The sequence below is a fragment of the Neoarius graeffei genome, chromosome 5 (assembly GCF_027579695.1).
Source record: "Neoarius graeffei isolate fNeoGra1 chromosome 5, fNeoGra1.pri, whole genome shotgun sequence".
NCBI classification, from domain to species: domain Eukaryota; kingdom Metazoa; phylum Chordata; class Actinopteri; order Siluriformes; family Ariidae; genus Neoarius; species Neoarius graeffei.
Genome location: NC_083573.1, coordinates 85,322,253 through 85,341,937, shown reverse-complemented (window position 1 = coordinate 85,341,937; position 19,685 = coordinate 85,322,253). Strand labels below are relative to the sequence as shown.

Sequence of the window (19,685 nt, the reverse complement as noted above, 5' to 3'; positions counted from 1 at the left end):
ACTGCACGTGAAGCCTGTATAAGCAAAGCAGACAGGCCTAGAGGCTTCTCTCCAGGTATTTTAGTGCCATTAATGTTAGTTTATTCCTGAACATGACACATGAACAGGTGACTGTGCATTCTTTTGCACAAAATTAGTTTAAAAATTAATGTAGATATAAATATCTTATGGCAAATTATTATGGCATGTTACCAAAAAAAGGAAAAAAAAAAAATCAGAGTCCTCGTCTCGAGTTTACAAATCCGAATGCAGTTAATGCACGAGTCCGAGTCATCAGTGCTCAAGTCCAAGTCAAGCCACGAGTCATTAAAATTGGGGCACGAGTCCGAATCCTGAACTCGAGTACTACAAGCCTGATGTTAATTTGAATACACGACTGGTTTCATCGTCTGTTGCAGAGAGTCTGAATGGATCGCACAAACGTTATTGTACTTGATGAATATTTTAATCAGTTAAAAATGGAAATCTAAGGCACATGTTTAGCCAGTGCTAATTTGTCACTATATTGCAAATGTGTTTTAAGACGCCACCATGTCACATCGGATTGAATTTGTATTTTGGCTGTCTTTACATTGATGTGGGCCGACTGTTGCAGTGCGATTGCTATATAATGCAAATATTTAAAGTGCATATCACGAGTAAATTCAGGAGCAAGATCAGTGTAATTCTCCTATTTTATATTAAACTTTGGTCAAATATCTGTCACATTCTCTGCAATTTTTTTTTACCTTGAGCAATACCAGAAAAGTTCAGTTGAAATTGAGCCATTTGAGGCGAATTGGTCCGCCTCTGAAAAAACTTGGCATTTGGATTTCCCGGCAAACATTGAGTTTCGTGACGTCGCGTGCGGGACGCCTCCTTCTGAATCCTACGTCAGCGCTGGTTTATGAGAAAACGACCTGGTGGTTTTCTGCAAATTTCTTCAATGTTATCGCATAATTATTAAAATGGTTAACAGATGTATCGTAGGAGGGTGTAGCAACACCAATCTAGATGGGATTAGTACTCATCGTTCCCCGAAAGACCGGACAATGAGAGAGAAATGGGAGCGCTTGGTCTACACAGGCTGTGCACTGAAACCGTGCAAAGCTCGCGCAGCCTGCTGGCGCTTCCGCAGGTGACGTCACGAATCTGGCTCCAGACTCCCTTGGGATTTTTCCAGACGCGTTTTGTTCTTTTATTTTTTTCTGCTGTAGACAGACGGCCTTGTGCACAATTACCCTTCTGGATGAGCGTGTAAAGGGACATACTTTCATATACAAAACGAAATTGGTCCAGAATATGCACTTTAAAGAATAAAAAGTTGTTTTAAAGATGCGTGACCCAAAGTATTTAATTTCTGCATGGCTTTAGTTTCTCCTGTACTTATCTTAAACTCATTATATACAGTACAACCAAGTCACTGTGTCTCACTTATTGGCTGATTTTAAAAAAAAAAAAAAAAAAAAAGTTTTGAGGCTGACGTGTTGGTGTGTTGTGCATCAATGGCAGGACGTGTCTTGGAGAAATAGCTTCATTTTCATCATATTTGAGCAAATCAGTAAGTGTGAGGTGCCGTGTTCACCCTTTGTGCCATGGAGGAGGAGGAGGATGATACTCTGTGGTGCTATGGGTGCACATTGGAATACCAAAAGGTGAAAAGGAAGATAAATTTACACTGTGGGGAAGAGGTGTGTCATAGTTTTTGTTTATTTCCCATCCCTTGTCTGTGTGTCTCATGTGAAGACCTGCATTCTTCATTTCATTGTTTAAATGAAGCTCATTGTCTTAGATCTGATAAGAGAGATGAGGAATGATAATGATGTTAATCGGCGCTGAGGGAAATGTCAAGCCAGACTGGAGACTTGGTACCAATGCAGCTCTTTGTGTGTGGGGTGTGTGCGAGAGTTCACACTGTGACAGAATGACTAACCTTCCTGTTCACTCCTTGTTTGACTAAGCCTCAGTCATGGCTGTGGATCTCCAACTTGTCAGAGATGATCCGAGATGAGCAAGCTCTGCTTTGCACACACACTTTTAGCTCGTATCAAAGAGATGGCGCTACGCACTAATCACAGCAGGTGTCAGAACATGAACTTTTACTCCTGTTTGTTTGAGAACTGGATTTTGAAAGATTTGGTTAAAAAAAAAAAAAAATCCAGTTTAATGTGAACTGGACTTGCCTGATTTGCTTCTGCGTAAACTGGAGCTGCCTCCTAGTTTTAAGGGTTTAGTGAAGTAACTATGGAGTGCATGTGTATTTTTGAACGTTCCGATTTGTATTTGTTTTTAAAAAAGGAGGGGGCGATTTTTCGAAATTCCACAGTGAGAGAATGAAACAAAGCCATATTTTAAGACCGTGTAAAATTTTAGCCTTGGTGTATTTTTTTTTTTTCCCCCCCTTCCATCATATGCCATAATTCTGAGTCTAAAATTATTTTTCTCTTCCCACAATGTGAAATCCCACAAAGACGTCTTGAGCCAGGCAGAGGTCTGAAGGTGGAAAACATGATGAAGCCTTTTTGGAAAAAACATGAGTTGTGTGTTGTGTGTTTTTAAGCGATTTTACACCCCAAGTGCTTGCATGTTCAAACAAACCCCACAGCAGTGCTCTCTCTCTCTCTCTCTCTCTCTCTCTCTCTCTCTCTCTCTCATGCTGGGATCAGTCTACTTTACATTATATTTTTCTCTTTTATGATGGTCTCCGGGGCGGCACGGTGGTGTAGTGGTTAGCGCTGTTGCCTCACAGCAAGAAGGTTCGGGTTCGAGCCCCGTGGCTGGCGAGGGCCTTTCTGTGTGGAGTTTGCATGTTCTCCCCGTGTCCGCGTGGGTTTCCTCCGGGTGCTCCGGTTTCCCCCACAGTCCAAAGACATGCAGGTTAGGTTAACTGGTGACTCTAAATTGACCGTAGGTGTGAATGTGAGTGTGAATGGTTGTCTGTGTCTATGTGTCAGCCCTGTGATGACCTGGCGACTTGTCCAGGGTGTACCCCGCCTTTCGCCCGTAGTCAGCTGGGATAGGCTCCAGCTTGCCTGCGACCCTGTAGAACAGGATAAAGCGGCTACAGATAATGAGATGAGATGAGATGATGGTCTCCATGTCAGATTTTTCAAGTGTAGGCCATAAAAAGAATGTTATTTTTGTTTAGTGGACCAAAAGCGACTGAATTCGAATCGCAGGCTTCCAATTTTATTAGGGTTTTTTAATTAATTTTGTTTTTTTTAAATAGAACAATTAATGAATCCTAAACAATTAGTGAATCCCGTTGTGTGTTCGTGCCGTTCATATTTGGGGCCGACTCTGGAAATTCAGCAGCCACAGCAAAATTGTGTCAAAATGGGGCTGAATTTGTGTAATCTGTTCCTGGCATCGCTCCTTCAGTGTGCGTTTCTTTCTTTATTTCTGTCTGTCTGTGTCTCCCTCTCTCTCTGGTTCTTTTTTTATTTCTCTCCATCTTTCTCTTGCTCTTTCCCTGCCTTTCAGTTCACTTGTTCTTGCTCTCTTTTTCTGGCTGTCTTGTTTTCTCTCCATTTCTACCTTTCTCCCACTCTGTTCTCTCCTTGTCTCTTTAGCCATTCTCTCGCTGTCTCCATATCTTTCTCTCTCGCCATTTCTCCATCTCTCTCGCTCTCGCTCTTTTCGTGTGTGTTGTTTATATATATGGGTCTGTCTCAGAAACTAGGTACTGTGGGGGTACCCCACTAAATATACTCAGTCAATAAACTATACCAGCGTTTCTCAACCTTTTTTCAGTCACGGCACCCTTCAGAAGTATGCACATTCTCAAGGCACCCCCATATAAAATATACAGTCACACTGACCATACGCTGACTCCGGCAGTGATGTGACATGGGAAAGGGGGCCGTGAGACAAATTTTGATGATGCATGAGGCGGCGATGATCTGCATTAGTGTAACTATTGCTTTTTTGGAATTTTAATTCATTTTATTTATTTCAATGTTAGAATATATATAATTTTTTGACGGCACCCCAGTTGAGAGAGGCTGAACTATACGGTTTTGAATGGTGATGTTGGTTTTTATTTGAAGTAAAATGATGAAAGAAATAATACAGATAAAACTAAATCTTTGATGTGAATACTCTATTCAGAATTTGGCAAAAATTCTGCAAATTTGTGAAAAAATGGCGGCTTGATCTGGGACATGATAAACGGTTGACTACATCGCATTCCCTTAAAAAGGTCGTAGTCCACTGAAAAGTCTACAGTTATCACTAATTGTATTTTCAGTTGTAACTTTATACGCCTAAGGATCGGTGCACTCACAGAATAATCATAACCGTAATAAAACATCACGCAAAATATTTCATCACCATCGTAACTCCGTTTTCCGCAGACCCAAAACCAATACGATCGTGTGTTTTGATCTAAACAGAAAGCCTCAGGGTCAAGGTCATGACCCCACCAAAAGCAGGAACTTAAAATCACTACGCCATATAAAAATTTAGTTATAAATCTGCGATTTTGTTTTTTAAAACGAAAGCTGCAAGTTAGGTATAGAATACGTTTCTTACAGAATGTTACGATGGTCGCTGGTCCTGTATGAATTTCTGAGCTCTAAAATGAGTTGTGGTCTATTTTTTACCGTAGCGTGTTATTTGCGTGCGGGGAAGGACACACATTAACAATTTGCATGTGTAGAATGGAATTTTCCACTCCGACAGTTGGAAGTTGTTCGTGCTTCCGTTTGCGGTCTTTCTGTTACGCGGGTGATCTGTTCGGACGTTATCGCTGAAAAGGTGAGTTTTGACAGTTTTATTTTGTTTTAGTCTTGCAGTATAATGCAATAGAATGTTTCTTTTTCATCTTACTTTCATATTTCGTAGTGTTTGAGTATTTTTGGCCAATATTTTGCAATCATGTTCGATTTAGATCGAACTTTTGATAGAATCTACGGCCAGTCGTTTTGCCCCGCCCCCGCCTCGCGCTCCGTCCGGTGCGGTAGTGATGTCCCGTTGCTCGCGCGCCGCAGCAGAGACCCGCGCGATCTTCAGCCGGTACAGTCGCTGTTCTTTTACCACCGCCGTTATTCTCATCTTTCCGGCGTGTTCTTGATTTTTCCATTGTGTCCTATTTCGCCATATCAAATACCCAAACTGTATCATATTATTCATATTTAAGCGAATAATCAATTCAGTCATCATAACTTGGCATTTTTAACCCAAGCAATCAAAAAGAGGAAATTTATTCAATATTTTCACTCCTCTGTGAAGGAGGGGCTTTAATTCTTCATGATGGAGTTATTTTATATGGAAATCAATTTTACAAAAGCATTTGAATTGTAATCAAAAATATTTTCCACAGTGGAGGCCAGATAAAGCAAGATACTATCTTTATTCTTATTAAACATGACAAAAGAAACTGAGTGTTAGGGAAATGCAAAAAAAAAAAAGAAGGTAAAATTAGAACATTTATTTTTTGACCATAATGTCCCAAATGAGAGAGCGGTTTCTGAGACGGACCCATATGTGTATATACAGTGTGTGTGTGTGTGTGTGTATAAAATCATCTGTCTCTCTCGCATGCTTTCTTTCTTTCCTTCTTTACTTGTTTCCCCCCGTCTCTCTAGAATCTTACCGTTATTCTTCCGTTTGAGTTTTGTGCTCTGACACCATTCTGGACTGGAATGTTGGAATGTTATCTCAGAGAGCAGTGTTTCTTTCACTAACATTTGCACAAGAAGCGTGTGCGATCATGTGTCTGTTTATTCAAGGTTGGACTATCGTGTTGAGTTAACGCACGCGTGTAGTTCATTTTTTTTCCCCCTTTTCCACCTCTGCTGTCTTTCCAGCGTTGTCGATTAAATCTTTCACCCTTTTTAACCCCACCAGTCGTCATCTTGCCTCCAGTGATTTTTCTCCTCTCTCAGCTGGAGCGCTTCCTGCTTGTTCACAGCTTAAATCACTCATGGGAACTCTTGGCTTCTTTCTCCAAATCTTAGCCGCTTATAAATAATTATACCATGCACTAGCCTTCAGAACGTTATGGTATGAATTATTCTTCATTTTTTTTTAATCATTTTTTTTCTCCTGTTTGAAGTTCTTCACTTGAACTGGTGAATTATGAAGGCGTCTGATCTTAATTTTGCATGTCTGAGCAGCTTCACTTTATTACGGGGAGGACGACGGTCAGCGGCGCGTGCAGATTTTGTTCCTACTGCAGAATTTGTTCCCATATTTGCTGATTCTGGTTGTGGGGTTTGTGGCCAGAAAATGTCTTCCAGATACACGGATAAACTCGGATGAACTCGTCGACGCTGCACTTTAAAGCGAGATGTGTGTTCTCGTTCCCGTTTTCAGCCAGGGGTTGTTTATGGTTGGTGAATAATGTAGATGTTTCTTGTCATGCTGGCCAATTGAACCTGCACTGCCAGAAAAATTTTCAAGACTAAGACGGGACGTCACTATTTAAGCCGGGGGACTTTGGAAAAGAAAGTGAGACACAAGGAGAAATTTAGGCTTAAGAGACCCGAAGGAGAGAAAATGGCACATGGGAGAAGACATCTGTAAGCAAGGCCTTCCCCATGTTCATCCTTCTCCTCCTCCACCTCCTGTGAAGCGCTGCCAGGCTGCGTTTCTGTCTGTGCGCCAGGTTGGATGTGGACAGTGATGGTTGCGTGCACGAAGTTCCAGCAGTTCAGCTCAGGTTAGATTGGCAGAAAATGCAGCATCGCCAAAGCCGCAGCTGGGGAAAAAAAATAGTTCTGTGCAATTTTAGGAATGTGTGTGTATGTCTTGGTGTCCAGTGCAGGTATGTTAATTTCATTCTTCCTCCTTAACGAGATACCATAAGCCTGAGGTTTACTTTAGAGGTCTGCGCGGGTCGGATTTTTCAGCCCCGCTCCCGCCCGCGCCCGCATTGTGCAGTCCTGCTCCCGCAAAGAATTATGATTTTCAGTCCCGCTCCCACCCGCGCCTGCCATATTTTGTCCCGCTCCCACCCGCAAATCCCGCGTGATACAGACGTTCGCGTTATTTCTCAGGAAAATTCTTGTCTTGACACAGCGTGATGGTGCCCCGCCCCCTACTTTGAGTGGATTTGAGCATAAATATCTACAGCTCACGTTCACGTTTGTTATTATTTACCTTGTTTCTGAATTCGGAATGTTGAAATGGCAGCATGTAGACCTCATAATAATAATTATTTAAGTAGGCTAATCATTTAAGTATGCGCTCTCCCGTGGTGCGTCTCCTATGAATAATTAGTGTGAAAGGAGAGATGGATCGCACTCTTGAACTTATTCTTTGTTACATTTCTTTTCAGTTGTTTTTAGCAGCAGAAGGAGACAAACGTTTCGGCTGTTGCCTTCGTCAGTGTCTATAATAATAATAATAATAATAATCAATAAAAAAAGACAGGCGAGCATGTAATTCCAAGTGGAAATTTGGTATATTTATTGTTCAGCCATACAAAACATTAGGCTAACCCAGATTACATTTGTAAAGCATTTCTAACTAGAATATCCTAGTATGTCAGAACCTTTTGGCACTTATCACAGCAAGCAAAGGGCAGCTGATTTCCCTCCGCGTCGTACACGAGTGAGAATGATTTCCAAATGTCCGATTTCAGGACTCTTGACTTTTTAACGGTAAATGTACCTCTTTTTAAAGCAGCACTTACTTTTGAAGCACTGTGAGCTTCAGTAGAGGAGCTCTGCTCTTCTGCCATGATCGGAGATCTCAAACACGGAAGAGGAAAGGAATCGGAAACGTACGAGAGATATTTATCCTCTCCTGGATCAGAATCAGAATTCTGATGACCAGCTCATCTAAGGTGTCATTGAGGCATCATGTTGGTGTGGGTCACTGGAGGCTGGGTGTGAACGGCGAGTCATTAAAGTGATCAAAGGATTTCCCGTTAGGGTGATCAATGGCAGTCTGACTCTCTCTGCAAATTTAGGCATCTTAAAATGTTTTTATTAATGCCAAATAAAATATCCAGCACAAATGATATATGATAGACATATAAATTAATTATTTATAAATTTTATTTTAAACACGTTTTTAATTAGTGGGACTGCAGCATTGTGCGCTCCCGCCCGCAATGAGCTTTCAAAATTTGTCCCGTGCCGCACTGCTTTGCGGCGGGTCCTGCGGGACTCCCGCGGGAGTGCAGGGCTCTAGTTTACTTTCATGCCACACCCCTTTCTGACAACACGTGCGGAGTAGCCGAGTTAACCCCGAGCCAGAAGCATGGGCACAGTTGATGGGCCTTGTGTGATATCTGATCCAGTGGGACGGCTCCCGCAGCATGTCCCACTGAACCTGAGGAGAGTTCGCAGCCCAGCCTGGTGCCCCATTGATAGGGATGATGGACAGAGCTGTTTTCAGTCGTGAAATCCACGAGTTCCAGAGAAAGCCTTGATATACGCTGACTGTCCCCGTTTTTTATTAAGAACACCTGAACAAGTGTGTGCGCGCAGTTATTCAGTCAGCCAGTCGTAGCAGCAGAGAAGTGACGCAGATACAGGTCAAGCGCTTCAGGGTCATTCCATGCCAAATCTCCGAATGCTCCCACTCGACCATCTCAGATTTGGCTGAAAAAATTCCAGGAGGTTCACACACTTCCTAATAGGAAAAGTCCCAAATTTTAGCTCCCAACTCCTTATAGTTTTGTTTATAGTATATAATAGTATACAAGTATATAAATATATTAACTATTGTGTATATAGTTAAATTTAATAAATTCAAGAAGTGTCATAAATAATAAATCATAATCAATTCTACTGGACTGTCCAAGACTTTTTAATCTCGGATAAATACTAACCGAAACGTACAGGTTGCGTTTTCTTCTAAATTATGGTACAACAGAAATGTTGTAATGAAAACAAGTTTCAGTTTTCACCCGTATTGGCGCGCCAATATTTCAGTATCTAAAGCATGGGTGTCGAACTCTGGCCCGCGGGCCAAATTTGGCCCGCGGTGTAATTATATTTGGCCCACTAGGCAATCCCAAATGACTACTCGTCGGATTTGTGTATACAGTGCATTCACCGCTAATGCTACAAATCCCATAATGCTCTGCTGTTGTTTTGGCACGTCAATCAGGACAGGACCCAGAAACGCAGTAGGACGTCCAAACGTTCAACAACAAACGGACAGTTGCCATGGTGACTTCACGCTACAACTTTCACCGTGCTACCCCTTCCCAAAAATGGTGAAAAGAAAGGCAGAAAACCGGAGCTTTCTGGACAGGTGGGAGGAAGAATACCTTCGCTCGATACTGAGGATTTCCTCAGCTCAGAGCCTGAGCCCAGACATTGATGAACTAGCATCCAAGAAGAGATGCCAGGTATCTGGCTTGGGCACATCAGATTAGATCAGTGTGTAGCAAACTGAGCAATAATTAACCTTTTCTTTATGCACTTTTTCTTGCTACTCCAAGGCATGGGCTTGAATGGTTGATTGACTTATTATTGTTTTATTTTTAAAATTATTAGCCTGTGGAAAAAGTTTATTTTGATATTTAAATCAGAAGGCTGCAAATAGAAAAGAGGCATATGATTTTTATTTAAATTTCATTTAATAAATTAATGCCTTTTTTTTTTTTTTTTTAATTCGATTTAGCATGTCTGCACTATTGTTATATATTGCAGGCTTTTGTCTAAACGGGGGAACAGGGGCGCTGCGCCCTCTTACTCTCGGCATGCGCCCTCTTACCGACTCCGTGAAAACATCCCAGCAACACTACGTGACAATGTGTCTGATCATCAAATACGTTATAATTGCTCCAAAAATATTCCAATCATAGTAGATACACCGCCAGACGGTGCAAAAACAATCCGAATTGGCGTTTTCCAGACTGAGGCGCCTTGTTTACTTGTTGCGGCTGCTGTCGCGAGATTTGACATGGGTTCCATACAAGGTCAGCTGACTTGTAGAGCGAGATTTCTCGAGACTGAATGACCTTTCACCCACCGGCGCGGGAGCTTTTGACAGAAGTAGTTCGCGAGTTGTTTTTGTTGACACTTGGGCATTTAAAGATGTCATCCCGCGGCACGAAGCGGAAGAAAGCCAAAGACTGTCCGGGGCAGAAGAAGATTACTTCTTTCTTTTTCAATGTTGACAGACAATTTGTTACAATTTCCCTCTCAGATAGCCTCAGAATGTCCCATTGGAGCATTTTTCAAAGGCTTTGCACGGCGGGGGGGACAACCGGCCATACTAAATTTTTCTAGAAAAAACCCTGTATTGTATAGTAATAAGTGTTGCTTGTTCCATATTCAATGTTAAAACAAAACTTGTTTGGGTCCATATTAAAAGGTTCATTTGTTCAATGTTGGCCCGCGACTTTGTTCAAGTTTTAAATTTTGGCCCACTGTGTATTTGAGTTTGACACCCCTGATCTAAAGGTTTTCCTTCAGGTGTAGTTTACCATCGACCAAATGAAGCATTTTGTTGAGTTTAAGCTGCGTGTCGTAAATTCAGGGCATTCTGTTAGCATTTGAAAATGCTTTCATAGGCCATGAATGCTGTACGTGTATGCGAACTCCACATTTTCAAAAAATCATTTTGCAAAAATAAGGCAGAACACCATCACAAGTTTTGGATATGTTAAAAACAGACATCTAATCTTTCTAAAACAGTCAATTTTATGTTGGTGGATGCTGCCGTTTTTTTTGCTACAACATGCCGAAAACGTCACCAAATGAATTTTTTTTCCATTTTAAACTTGAATATCTGTCTTCCAAACCGCTCATCATAGAGAGGCAGTTTTAAAATACAAAGTACACAGTATACGGTATAGACCCTTTTCACTCACGTGACCTTCGTAAACGCGACCGCCATTTTGGACATGAAGAAATAACGGTTTATGGCACAGACCCTTTTGGTTCTCGCTCATCTAGCTGCTACAGTGACTGCTTAGACTGCAACAATAATACCTAACACACATTTAAGTATCCGTCGTAAAGACGTGAAACTCGTCGAGTGACGAGTGTGTTCATTGATAAGCTAACACAATCTAAAAGTAGACATACCATCACACTGCCCTGGCGCTGTGTACAGTTTACCTTCTATGGTTTGTGCACTCACTATTTGCCATTACTTTCTCCAACCCAGTGTTCGAACTATGCCGATATTTTCGGGGGGGTCCCCTTTTTTTCCCTTGGGGGGGGGGTGCTTGCGCTTGTCTCAGAGCGCGGATCTCCAAACACATGAGAAGCCTATCTTGGGCACATATCACGCGGACTCCACACATGCATCGCATCTGAAGTCATAACTCATCAGGGGAAATCGCGTCCGCATTGGCATGTTCAAAAAACAACCTCGCGTCAACAATGATACCACACGCAAGAAAAAAAAACAGTCAGGCTACTCAACACGTCTGATCCACAGCAGCACCAAAGCATCACTGGAAATCATGTCAACAACCAATCTTCCATTTCAACACGCGTCAACAAACAAATGGCACCACAAACATGAACGAATCGGTCAGGCTACCGATTCCAAACCCACAGCAGACGAATAATTAAATGCATCTTACCTTAAAGCAGAATCGACCACTAAGGAAGTCTGTTGGCACACTTCCTTTCTACTAGTTTGTGTCCCCAACCTGGCAGCAGCAGTCGTTGTCATATCGGTTTATTTTATCTTTGATGTAAACACAACACTTCGGATATGCAAATGCTTCCCGTTACACACGATTGCTATGTCAATAAACATAATTTTGCCAATATTTTAGAGACCATCCATCTTCTCCGTCGGTCAGCATCTGTTGGGATCCGATAAAATGATAAATCTTGCCTTGTGTGTTGATGGTTACTACATCCAGGTGCACAACAATATAATGGCATGATGGAAGTCTTGCTGAAAGTAAAAACTTTCTTTGATGGCTATATTCCTTTCGATGCTTCGCCGTCGTTCCTCGTTGTTGGCTGTGGTAGACTACTGGTAGTTCATGTCCAAAATGGCGGCCGCGTTTGTCGTGACGTCACGTGGGAAGGGTCCATACGGGAAGGTGTATGTGCAATATCAAGCCTCTGTCTTTGAAATTGCACTTTCCACAGTCCTTCAGATATGCTGCCACAGAGCGTAGGGTAGAATTTCCGAGCAAATTCAAGCCCCCAGAATTCTATGATAAACCAAAAGCACACATGTAAAAGTCCTTATTCTACAAGTACTGGTGCCAGATTTTGACCCTTGAAAATGTGAAGGACCTAGCTTAAATACTTTTCTAGATACAGCAATCTCAGGCCAAGTTTACATTAGACCGTATCTGTCTCGTTTTCTTCGCGGATGCACTGTCCGTTTACATTAAAATGCCGGGAAACGGGAATCCGCCAGAGCCCACGTATTCAACCCAGTTCGTATTTGATCCGGTGCTGTGTAAACATTTGAGATACGCGGATACGCTGTGCTGAGCTCTAACTGGCGTCGTCATTGGACAACGTCACTGTGACATCCACCTTCCTGATTCGCTGGCGTTGGTCATGTGACGCGACTGCTGAAAAACGGCGCGGACTTCCGCCTTGTATCACCTTTCATTAAAGAGTATAAAAGTATGAAAATACTGCAAATACTGATGCAAATACTGCCCATTGTGTAGTTATGATTGTCTTTAGGCTTGCCATCCTTCCACTTGCAAGTGGTAAGTGACGCGCATGCCCGACATGCACCGAGATCACACACACAGCGGCTCAGTCCCGAATCACTGCTCGTGTGCTTCACTCGCGCGCTCTGTGAGCTGCGCAGGGCCGGAGTGCGCACCCTCCAGAGGGCACTCGCTGTTCAGGGCGGAGTGATTTGGAGCGCAGGATGCCTGCGGAGCCGAGTGTATCCGTGTATTGGCGTTGCTGTGTGCACGCGAATCGTGTATTGGCGTTGCTGTGTGCACGCGAATCGTTTTTAAAAACGTTAATCTGATGATACGGTCTAATGTAAACCCCACCTCAGAGTGGCTCCCCAAAAAACTCTGCTCAAAACAGGTCCGAGGTTAGTTGTAAAAATATTTTTTATGACAAAACTATAAGGAGTTGGGAGCTAAACTTTGGGACTTTTCCGATTGGGAAGTGTATGAACCTCCTGGAATTTTTTCAGCCAAACCTGAGATGGTCGAGTGGGAGCATTCGGAGATTTGACATGGAATGACCCTTCAGTTAACGTTCACATCAAACAGCAAAATGGAGGAAAGCCCAAAAATAAAGTGAGCAGCGGTTGTGTGTATGATGAGCGAGGTCTGAGAAGAATGGCCAGACTGATTGGAGTTGACAATAACTCAAATAACCATTCTTTACTTCTGTGAGGGTCAGAAAACCATGGTATACCAGATGTATTCCATTCAGCGAGCGTGATATTGAATGAGTCGAAGATGAGCACCCAGAGGAAACCCATGCGGACACGCGGAGAACATGCAAACTTGACACAGTCAGCCACTGGGCTTGAACCCAGAACCTTCTTGCTGTGAAGCAACAGTGCTAACCAGTACACCGAATGAGTCAAAGACGAGTTCAGTATCGTGCTAGGTGAATGAAATGCATCTGATATACCACCAAAAAAAAGCCAGCCAATATTATGATTATTACACATACGCATTCCTTTTGGGTGTTCAATGCGTCTTTTTTTTTTTTCTTTCAAAATTCTCTCAAAATCTTCCGTATTTAACTAAACAAACCTGGCAGCCATGTTTGTCTACAAATCGTCCCAGTCTCTCGCTAGCATGGACGTTTTACGTGTGACATGTCTTGAGAACCATGCAGTATCGTAAACCATATTCAACGCTCATTGTCCACTGGGTAGAGTGATGTAATGCACGTAGGATAAGCGATATGCGAACAATATCGCATGCTGTTGAACCAAATGAATGAAACCTGCTAGAAGGGAAAATAATTCATGTTGTTCCTCCATCGAAAAAAATGTCCTGTATGTATCATCATTTACACTGTCGTGTTCACGTTCCGTTTCTGACCTTGAAGAACAGGAGGCTGAGTGTACAGGCTTACTGGAACTGTGAACAGTTGAAGATTAGGAACGCATCCCTTTTTTTTCTTGAGAGAATTCATCAGTCATCGTAATGAGCTATGTTTGGTTTGGAGTTCATTGGCTTTCCATAGCAGTGCCAGTGCACTGGCTTTGAGTACACTGGAAATAGGAATGCGTTTCATGCATTAAGTGTGCATTAAGGCCGAAATTCTCTAGTTGAGAGTGATTTTGATGGATTCTGACCTGGAGTGAGGAGCTGCAAGAGACAGATTTCACAAATAGTGCAGGGATTTCAACATCTGGGTTTCTGTTTACGTGCAGTGTTCCTGGGGACATATTGTTAAAAATAGAAAAATAAATAAATAAATAAAATCCTGTTTTAGGCCACACCTACCTTGTGTTCAAATCCAGAGACGAAATAGAGGGTTAGTCAAAATTATGTGAACACTTAAGTAGTAGAAACCATTTATTCACAAAACATAGATCATACGCGCAAGATGATTTACAGGACGGTCTCATCGTGTTAAATACACACAAACCAGCGAGCAACAGTACCGTTTAATCTGTCACCCACGGCGTATGTCTATCTGCAGGAGAAAAATAATCCATTAGTGTTCACATAATTTTGACTAACCCTGTCGTGCTATTGTGTTTTGGGTTTGCGGTTTTTTTTTCTAACAGTATACTGTATAGACCCCTTCGCATGTTTGTAAACAAACCGACCGTTGCCAGGATGCGCGCGCAGCCTGGACCCAGAAACAATGGCGCTGCCCATAGACCGGCATTATGAGCTGTCAGATTATGCAAAATGATTGTCGTTACAAGATCGAGAATGCTACATAAATAAGTTAACTCTAACAAGTGGACATCGCCTACCAGATCCGCATTTAATTAAAGAGTGGACGGACGATGTTAGTAAGTTTTCCTCTGATACCTGAAGGCAGTCATACTATTTACAAAAAATGTCAAACTCAAAAAAAAAAAAAACCTATTTACAAAAGTAGCCTGCCATCAACATTCTGGTTACAGCGAGACTACAACTTGATTAACAATGGGACATTCATATTCATTTGTTTTAATCAAATTATGCCAGTGATGTGATGGCGATGTGGCTTTAGCTACAACAGCAAATCCCAACACTAAACAGCAATTTGCAGGAGGTAATGGCAGGAAAGGAATGATAGTGTCAAGAGTGCAGCTAAGAGAAATCAGAGCTGCGTAAAAAGCGAGAGGCAGAGAGCAGAAATGAAACTGAACGGGGCGGGAGCTAGGTTAGAGCAGTCAACGCAAGTTGGCATTTAGAGTGACTGCACACAATTTTACCTTTCCATCCTTGCTTTAAAATTGTGATTTTCGGCATACACAAATAACGACGGCACAAAATCTGGACTGCTTGAGTCAAGCAAGACCTCTCCTACAAACACAATTGCATGCAAAGCTAAGTTAACATGCTAACAATATTCATTACACTGTGTAACTATGACCCAGCTAATCAGACAAACGTTACCGAAGTATTTTGCTACATCAATAAACGAAGACTAGAAAGAATAAAAAAAGAGAGATTTAATAAATAGCCTGATCTTACCTGTGATGAAGTGGGCGCTGCAAACCCGCGCATTTTTGATGGTGCTTTCATCCCAGTCTACACGTTTGATGGCTTGTAGCCATAGACGTCAGCGATTTTTTTTGGAATGGGTGAGATCCTGCTGGAATTCTGTACATTTTAACCTCATCACTGCTACGATTCTGACACCCGACAACACAACTAGGCATTTGCTGAGTCTTTTTTGAGTCCAAGCTGCGCACGCAATTTCCGCTTGCGTATGAATGACGTTTACTGCGAAGGGGTCTATTAGTTGAACACCTCTGGCTAATCGGTCATTGTTGCCCGTCCTGATACACACCTGTCTTTTGCTAACCTCTGTTTCTTTTTGTCTGTAGGACCCAGCCTATTGGATCCAGGTTCACCGGTTGGAGCACGGTGATGGAGGCATCCTGGACTTGGATGATGTGTTATGTGACGTTGCTGATGATAAAGACAGGGTGAGTGGGTTTCTTATTCACACTAGCTTATCCTGAAACTTCCAACTTCGTCCTGAAGACCTGCAGGTGTGAGGGTTTACCGTGACGTCCGAGTCCCGTGCTAACGCCGGCTGAACTCCAGCATGTTCCGGAAAGGCCAGGACACCTGGCTCATGCAGTGACGGTTATCTCATTACTTCCTCTTTGTCGTTAGTCAGTGTGTGTCACTGTCTAATTTGTGACTTGTAGGACCACTCGTGCATTTTGGCAGTATGTTATCCTGAAAGAATTTCTTTATTGTGGCGGCGAAGCTGTAAAATCACTGGGATGATGTCATCACGAAGGCGTGTTGTGAATTATCGCATTGCTATTTAATCACAGTTAGTGGCGAGTCATAGTATGTTCCTCTTTGTGTGTGTGTGTGTGTGTGTGTGTGTGTGTGCGCACGCACACAGTTTGATGATGATTAACACCAGCACTAATGCACTCAAGTTCTGAGATGCATGTTGCAGTGTACAAACTGCACACTACGCTGTTGCTGATCTGCTCACGCAGCTTGGCTCTCCAGCTTGGCTCTTTGAACCCATATGGTTTTACTGAGGTTTTGTTTATTCAAATGCATATTTCATGAGATTAAAAGAGCAGCGAGATATCACAAATGCGCCTTTTACTGATTTGAAGGCCTTATCTGCGAGTGATTTTAAAATAATCGCCGTCATCTTAAATGCATGAGGGCCGCCACGCTGCCAAACTGAAGCGCTGTGGAGATGGGGGTGATGCAATTTAGGACATAAATTATCATCGAGAGCAGCATGGGCTTTGTTTCAGATGAGTCCTGCTTTCTCTCTGTCTCTGCAACAAAGATGAACATGGAAGAAAGGAGAGATGACTGTAGACCTACAGAGATGAATATAACATGCACACGGTGCCTGCTACGATTATTGGGACTTCTTGTAAAGAGTAAAGAAAAAAAAAATCCACCTTTTGGTGAACTCGCTTCATCTCACACTGGAAAAATCCAATGAGATGCATTTATTCAGAGAAAAACACATCCCTTATCAAGAAATAGTTATTTTCAACAAAAACGCACGTGCGACTATTATTGACACCCCTGGAAATTATAGTGAACACAATGTAACTGAAGCCTGCTTCCTATTTAAATTGTGTATTTTTGAGTTGATTGGAGTGCGCAGGAACTTTCAAGCTGTAATCCATTACTTCCTGATTAACTGTGTAGGAATAATATTTTGCAGACATGACTGAAAGCTTTGTAGATCTCCGCAGTCATTGGACAGGAGCAATCACGTGCTGATCCAACCGAGGATGAAATAAAAACTTGGCTCAACAACAAAACCCCAAAAATAACTTAACAAAAAGCAACAAAATATGGCAGGAAAGTATTTGATGGTATGAAAATAATGTGTGCTTTTTTTTTTTTTTAAATAATTATTTTTGTAGGTTTTTTTTTTTCATTTCATCGGTTTGTTTACGTTCTTCATCTTTAAGCATTAAAAAATATATTTTATATATATATTTTTAGACTGGTTCAAAAGCTCAAAGAAGTTTGAAAATTACAGAACTGAAATATCCAAGATAGAATTGTCTAAAGCTGTTCTATACCTCGGCAAGACGGCAAAACAAACAAAAAAACCCCACTGAAGTCAATTTGTGCAGCCATTGACTGACTGTGTGTGGCTTTTTTAAAAATTATTTATTTATTTTATTATAAAGAAGTCCGCCTGAGTGGAAATTATGACTTTTTTTGACGTTTTGTATAACATTTTTATTTTATCGGATTTGCCAAAAATAAAAATGTGCTGTTTTTCAAAATCCAGTGAATGTGGATAGAATAAAACCGTTATTCCACTCAATCTTGTCGTACGTCGCTTTTAGCCAACTCGTGTACGACTCAATTTCGTGGAGTAATTGTTTTTTCTTCTTCTTTCGGCTGCTCCCGATTAGGGGTCGCCACAGCGGATCTTTCATCTCCGTTGCTCCCTGTCTTTTGCATCCTTCTCTACCACACCTGCCACTTTCATGTCCTCTCTCACCACATCCATGTATCTCCTCTTTGGCCTTCCTCGTTTTCGTGTGCCTGGCAGCTCCATCCTCAACATTCTCCTTCCAACATGCTGTGCATCTCTTCTCAGGATGTGTCCGTACCATCTCAGTCTCATCTCTCTTAGCTTCATTCCCAAGCTCTCCACATGTGCTGTCCCTCTGATGTGCTCGTTCCTTATCCTGTCCAACCTCCCATCGCAAACCTTAACATCCTCAACTCCGCCACCTCCAACTCTGCCTCCTGTCTCTTTGTTAAGGGTACGGTCTCCAATCCATACATCACAGCTGGTTTCACTACTGTCTTATACATCTTACCTTTCACTTTTCCTGGGACTCCCGAAATCCTTCTGCAACTGCTCCACCCTGCCTGCACTCTCTTTCTCACCTCACTATCGCAGCCCACATTTTCCTGCACAGTTGACCCCAGGTACTTGAATTCACCAACTTTCTTTACGTCCACTCCTTGCGTCTTCACTACACTCTCATCCCCATTCTCATTGATGCACATGTATTCTGTTTTGCTACTGCTCACCTTCATTCCTCTTCGTTCCAATGCATACCTCCATCTCTCCAAACCCAGCTCAACCTCCTTTCTACTTTCACCACATATCACAATATCATCGGCAAACATCATGTTCCATGGTGACTCACTTCGTCCGTCAAGCTATCCATCATTATGGCAAACAAGAAAGGACTCAAAGCAGATCCTTGATGAAGTCCCACCTTCACCTTGAACCATTCAGCCGTTCCAACTGTACACCTCACTGCTGTTTCACTGTTCTCATACATGTGGAGTAATTGTTTGTTTTTATTTTTATATAACGTGTGTGTGTGTGTGTGTAATATAGGTTCATTTTGTGAGTGCACGATTAGGGTGGTGTGCAGTTAGTCGTCAGGTGTTATGTTCTCGCTTTTAGGCATCCACTTTGCATGATTGAAAGCAACAGTGGAATGCTGGGGACATTTAACTAAATTTCTGTCATTTTAAACATGTTTAAAATCAAATTTCCCCAATTATGTCGACTTGTAATTTGGTTAAATACTGTAGTGGTATACTGTGTGTGTAATTGTGGTTATTTGTCGCACTTAAAAGATGAACATGTGTTTAATGTGAGTATGGAGCAGTGGTGTTGTGAATAGAGCTGAGCATTATTACATTCCACAATACACTTTTTGGATATGATGGATATTGTGATATCTATTTATTTATTTTTTTAAATTCATTTATTGTTCCGAGCGGTTACAAGCTGACCGGGTGTTTAAAACATTTGCTTTAACCTCTACCCCAAGAGTGTCAATAAAATCATCAAACTTTTTTTTTTTTTAATTTCAAGTATCATAAAAAATATATATATTTTTCATAACATTGTATTCATAGATAATTTTATTTATAAGCAGGAGCCACATGTACCCATAGGGTTTCTATTTGCTCATGCTTGACCAGGATTCAAACTCGGAACCTTCCGATTCTTAACCTAACATTTTAACCACGAGACCAGCAATGATTGATTGCGGTGGAGAGAGTGATGTACGTTATTTACCAGCTGGGAGGTCCGTATGGTGAAATACCGTGACGGAAGTCTTGAAAGTAGTGAGCGAGGCCTTCTGGGCCGAGATCAGTATTCAAGGCCGAGCTCACGGTATTTCACCATACGGACCGACCTTAAGCTGGTAAATAATATATT

At 42.0% G+C, this 19,685-nt stretch overlaps 1 protein-coding gene across 5 annotated transcripts in view; it reads left to right on the top strand.

Moving 5' to 3' along the window:
* pard3aa (par-3 family cell polarity regulator alpha, a) overlaps nucleotides 1-19,685 on the top strand; it is a 1,023,559-nt gene that overhangs the window by 148,206 nt on the left and 855,668 nt on the right. For all 5 annotated transcript variants that reach the window (XM_060922480.1, XM_060922479.1, XM_060922478.1 and 2 more), the window contains exon 2: nucleotides 15,859-15,960. In XM_060922480.1, the coding sequence (XP_060778463.1) occupies nucleotides 15,859-15,960 (102 nt within the window). The remainder of the gene's footprint in view (nucleotides 1-15,858; nucleotides 15,961-19,685) is intronic.